Consider the following 6000-nt stretch of genomic DNA (forward strand, 5'->3'; position numbering starts at 1 on the left):
AAAACACAGATTATTCAATAATAGTGTTGAAAAGGTTGACTAAACCACATGGGAGGGGAAAGATTACACATACATCTCACCATATTCTAAAATTAACTCTAACTGGATAGAAGATTTATATCTAAATGAATTCATTCTGCCTCTATACTCCCTCCCTTACTTCTTGAGTACTTTAGTCTTAAAGCCATGAGCTGGGTCCAAGCATGCTAGCATCTATCCTGGGAAGGAAGGGGCAGGCCAACTCAACTATCAGAGCCCCAGTAGTGTTGGCGCTCATGAGAGTGTTGGGGGTTGGGGTGGAGGTAGTGTCCAAGTGAGTTGTAAGAACCTGAGCAAAGTGAGCAAAGTGAGGGGAGAAGAGGTAGTTCTGGACTGAAGCTGGGTGTCAAACCCCCAAAATGGTTTAAAAAAATAAAGGAACACATGCAGGGAAGCAGCAGCAACCCAGAGTGAGGTCTGAGCCTGAACATGGTTAGGCGGGCCTCTGTATTATGGGATGGCAGCAACAGAAGATTTGTCAATATAAGAGAGAATGATCAAATAAATATATTGAGGATAATGGGAGTCAGGATTCTCACTGTCTGGCATGAGAGTCATAACACAAAAAGAAAAAAACATTAGAATGAACTCTGTGCTGTTGGATTAGGTTTAGGGAAATTACTAAGAAATTCCTAGGAGTTTATGGTTCGATAAATAAACAGATACAAAGACAGACATATACAGAAATACATACAGATATGTTTGTATTTAATACATAAATCCATATACTAAATCAGAAGTATCTGTGTGACCTCACCAACTTCAAAATATAAAGAAGATATAGACGTGAATGTGCGTTTATCTCTGCATCTATACACACTGAGAGAGCCTGGAAGTAGCAACATCCTAATAACAATGAGCACACCTAGTGTCCACTTTGGTTTCTAAATACCATTCTCACCTAAAACAAATCAAGGCTCCCTGGAGAAATGTTATTCTAGGGCTAAGACAAGGAATGGTTTAAGATGTGTCTAGAACATACTGTCATGTCAGAAGTAAAGAAGTGCTCAAACAATGATAGAAGCATGTCAAAAGACACAGGAACCCACATGAAGAGGTCCCACTGGCCAACCCTGAGACAATATGAACATCACAATAAGTGACAGTAATGGGGAATGACCCATTAAAATAAAATATTAACATGTAAGTCAATATTAGTCCATACTAATATAAATAATTGGGGAGTGGAGAAAGCTTTTCCTTAAAATGGAATGCCACCTGATGAATGTAAAAGATGGAATTAGGAAACCACCACTTGCCATCAATCTAATAGATTAATTAAGCAAAGAAACAATAATGAGTGCTAAAATTAGTGAGTAAAAGGCACAAGGAACAAGATATTTACATAAAAAGTACTTCCCTGGGCTTCCCTGGTGGTGCAGTGGTTGAGAGTCCGCCTGCCGATGCAGGGGACACGGGTTTGTGCCCCAGTCCGGGAAGATTCCACATGCCATGGAGCGGCTGCGCCCGTGAGCCATGGCCACTGAGCCTGCGTGTCCGGAGCCTGTGCTCCGCAACGGGAGAGGCCACAACATGAGAGGCCCGCATATCAACCGCAAAAAGAAAAACAGTACTTCCCCACAAAATGCTTACTGATTATAAAGGGAATAAAGATTAACCTCCCAGAGGAGAAATCTTGTAGACACTGCCTTAACCAAGTGATCAAGGTAAAATCACCAGTAATGGGAAAAGCTGAAATCATGTACCACCTGACAGGATGCAATGAGAAGAACATAGCATCGTTTCTGTGATATTCCTGCCAAAAACACATAATCTGAATTTAATCATGTGGAAACATTATAAAAATCCATTCTACAAATAACTGGCCTATGCCATTCAGAAGTATCAAAGTTATGAGAGTCAGAGAAAGACTGAGTTACTATTCAGGAGACCTAAGAGACAAAAAGCAATCTGTGATCTTTTTGCTATGAAAGGGAAAAAAGAAAACATGAATGAAAATTAGGCAAATAATGATGGGGTCTCTGGATTAGACAGTAATAATGCATAAATGTTAATTTCCTGATTTTGGCTGTATTCTGGTCATGTAGAAGAAAGTCCTTCTTTATAGTAAATACAAACTAAAGCATTCAGAGGTGTCGGTGTTATGTGATAAATTACTCTCAGATGGTTTAGGAGAGGAAGAAGTCTTTGTACTATTAATGCAACCTTAATTTAAGTTTGAAATTATTTCAAAATTGAAAGGAAAAAAACAAGTATTTTTAGAAATGAATTTTGAAAGTACTAAAAAAAAATAGACATTAGTGTAGAGAAAGATTTTCTTTGCATGGCAACAAAGGCAGAAACAATAAAGAGTAGTTGTGTAAATTACATAAAAATTTTAAACTTCAAACTAGAAGAAGTTAACCTGCTAGAATACCGACAACAATAAAAACCATCAAGACATAATGAAAATTAAAAAGAAAATGTTAAGTTATGGGCAAAAGCATTCACAGCAAGTATATAAGAATAAAGAATAACATCTCCAACATAAAAAACATTTTGTAAGAAAAAATTAAAACATTACAATATTAAATTGAACGAAGAGCTATTCAAGATCAATTAACAAACATGAATAACCTTTTTAAAAAACTTTAAAATATCTAACCTTACCAATATTCAAAGAAAATCATTCAAACACTGTAATATTTTTCACTAAAAAGAATAGCAAAGACTGTTTTAATGGTAACATACAGTGCATTTAACAGGATATAAGATTATGTGCAATCTCACATATAACTAGTGTGATTATTAAATGAGAAACTACATTCTAGAACAACTTCACACAATATATTTACTGAAGCTTCCAAAATGTTCATACTCTTTTACACAGAGATTCGGCTGGTATGTACATGCCAAACACCAAGTGAGGCTCTTCAACAAGAAAGCATTCCTAAGGCGTTCCTAATAAATTATATTTTATCAAAACGAATAATACTTTGTATTAGATGCTAAATATCCACTAGAAATAATGACAAAATATAATTTATTAACACAAAATGATGTTCAGGGTTATTAAGTTTCAAAAACAGAACAGTATAAGCACTATGATCCAAACATTTTACAGTTATATAGTATATGTAAAAATGCACACAAAAAAGATTTTAGGTTATTTCTGTTTCGCATTTTCCTATTTTTTTCTCCATATTTTCCATTTTTTTTAAATAAATACTAACGATCTACATTACAAAATGTTTTGTATTTTGAAAACTTAGAACTGGCTGCAGTGACACTTTGTTCACCAATGGAATAAATCAACAGGTACCTTCAGTTAAAAATGGTAACACTATACTTAAAGACACAGTGGCTACTAAAAAAAATCATCCAATAATATGCAAAAGAGAACGAAACAATAATATAAATGTACTAAATTAATAAAAAGATACAGGAAAAACGTGAACATTAACTAAGGTTTTTAAAAAAGGCAACAATAGGGCTTCCCTGGTGGCGCAGTGGTTGAGAGTCCGCCTGCCAATGCAGGGGACAAGGGTTCATGTTCCGGTTCGGGAAGATACCACATGCCGCGGAGCGGCTGGGCCCATGAGCCATGGCCACTGAGCCTGCACGTCCAGAGCCTATGCTCCGCAACGGGAGAGGCCACAACAGCGAGGGGCCCGCGTACCGCAAAAACAAAACAAAACAAAACAAAAACAAATCTAAGGACTTCCCTGGTGGTCCAATGGGTAAGACTCTGTGCTCCCAATGCAGGGGGCTCGGGTTTGATCCCTGGTCGGGGAACCAGGCAAACATTCATGCTGCAACTAAGAGTTCACATGCCACAACAAAGAAGTCTGCATGCCGCAACTAAGAAGTCCACATGCTGCAACTATAAGATTCCGCATACTGTAGCTAAAGATCCTGCATGCTGCAACGAAGATCCCAAGTGCCACAACTAAGACCTGGTGCAGCCAAAATAATAAATAAATATTTCTTTTTAAAAATAGAACAAATCTATACAGATTAAAATGTTAGAAGCTTAAATACTTAGGTTAATGTAAAAGGTAATATAGTTTTGTTTGTGTGTTTGTTTTGTACTTCTGTGACCTTAGTAACATATTTTAATACTTGTAGTTTACCACAGTAATTACACTTTTTCCAAATCAATGGAGGTATTTAATTTAAATTTTTTAATGAAGGGCTGTAATAAAACAAAATTTAAAAATTCCTTTACACTTCCCAGTTTTAAAACAAAAAAACTGTATTCAAACATCAATAAAATAATATCTACTATACCTTATTATAACGATCATGTGGCACAGACTGTAAAACAATTGGTTCCATTGTAGAAACATTGGCAAACTGTACCTCTGGAATATACAGGGCACAAACCACATGAGCCCAACCTAAAAATAAATAAACAAAAATAATGTCATTTTTCCATTTTTCAATAAAGCTTTTTCAAAGACAAATTATTAACTTTATGAACAGTTCCCTTAAATGTCCATTTTAGGAAATGCACAACAAAAACATTAACAAATTATCACTACTGACGGATCGTCAAACCACTACTGATAAGACTCTTAGTCGTTTCTCCAGTTAATACACACGGTAACACAAATAAATGGAAACTTTTTTTTTTTTTTTTGGCTGTGCCACAAGGCTTGCTGGATGGATCTCAGTTCCCCGACCAGGGATTGAACCCGGGCCACAGCAGTGAAAGCCCAGAATCCTAACCACTGGGCCACCAGGGAACTCCCCAAGGGAAATTATTGTTTTCTTTTTTGGCTGTGTTGGGCCATCGTTTCTGTGTGAGGGCTTTATCTAGTTGCGGCGAGAGGGGGCCACTCTTCATCATGGTGAGCGGGCACTCACTGTCACGGCCTCTCTTGTTGTGGAGCACAAGCTCCAGATGCGCAGGCTCAGTAGTTGTAGCTCACAGGCCTAGTTGCTCCGCAGCATGTGGGATCCTCCCAGACCAGGGCTCAAACCCATGTCCCCCGCATTGGCAGGCAGAACCTCAATCACTGCGCCACCAGGGAAGCTCCCCAAGGGAAATTTTTAATTCAGATGCTGACACTGACATTTTTCGTAAGAGTAAACTGAATAATTCAGACCAATAATTCCTCTGAGAACCACTATAAAAGTATGAAGTTTGGGGACTTCCCTGGTGGTGCAGTGGTTAACAATCCACCTGCCAATGCAGGGGACATGGGTTCGAGCCCTGGTCCAGGAGGATCCCACATGCTGCGGAGCAACTAAGCCCACGTGCCACAACTACTGAGCCTGAGGAAGGTACTTCTGACAAACTCAGAAGCCTGAAAGTACAGGGATCTACGTCCATAGACAACTAAGGGAAAAGAAGAACACTAGTAAATCCCTTCCCTCTTTCAGCTGCAACACTGAGGGGCTGCAAGCCAGGAATGACAATAAACTAAAAGTACATAGGCCCACCCAGAGACTGCAGCTGGGCTTTGATCATCTCAAACTCTGAAATTTGACTCACATAACCCTAAATTACAAGTGCCCCCAGACACCAGACAGAAGCTAATATACATCCTCTTTAGAGGAAAACAATGTCACTTTGGCTACAAATAATTTCTAATACTAGTTCATTACCATTTTCGGCACAATGAAAAATACTAAACACATGAGAGTCAAGACAACATGAATGAAAACCAGCAGAAACATGAAGATCAAAACATATTTGTATTTTGGAGTTTCAGATACAGACATTTATAAAAAGTATGGTTATTATGTTCAAATACACACAACACAAAATTTAAAATTTCTTCAAAGAACTGAAAACTCTAAATCAAAAATTACAGAAGTAAAAACAAAAATTATAAAATCAATAAATGGGATTAACAATGGCTTAGACATCGCTGAAAACAGCATTAGGACAACAACAAAATAGGTCAGAAGAAAATATTCAGAACATTAGCACAAAAGTATGAAAAACAGGGCTTCCTTGGTGGCACAGTGGTTGAGAGTCCGCCTGCCGATGCAGGGGACACGGGTTTGTGC

The 6000-nt window shown here is 37.9% G+C and overlaps 1 protein-coding gene across 1 annotated transcript in view; it reads right to left on the reverse strand.

The window, feature by feature from the left end:
* Positions 1 to 6000, reverse strand: part of MLLT10 (MLLT10 histone lysine methyltransferase DOT1L cofactor) — a 206377-nt gene that overhangs the window by 152220 nt on the left and 48157 nt on the right. Inside the window, exon 3 of the mRNA XM_007454170.1 lies at positions 4270 to 4379. Within this exon, the coding sequence (XP_007454232.1) occupies positions 4270 to 4379 (110 nt within the window). The remainder of the gene's footprint in view (positions 1 to 4269; positions 4380 to 6000) is intronic.

This window comes from Lipotes vexillifer, unplaced genomic scaffold (assembly GCF_000442215.2).
Source record: "Lipotes vexillifer unplaced genomic scaffold, Lipotes_vexillifer_v1.1 scaffold316, whole genome shotgun sequence".
NCBI lineage: Eukaryota > Metazoa > Chordata > Mammalia > Artiodactyla > Lipotidae > Lipotes > Lipotes vexillifer.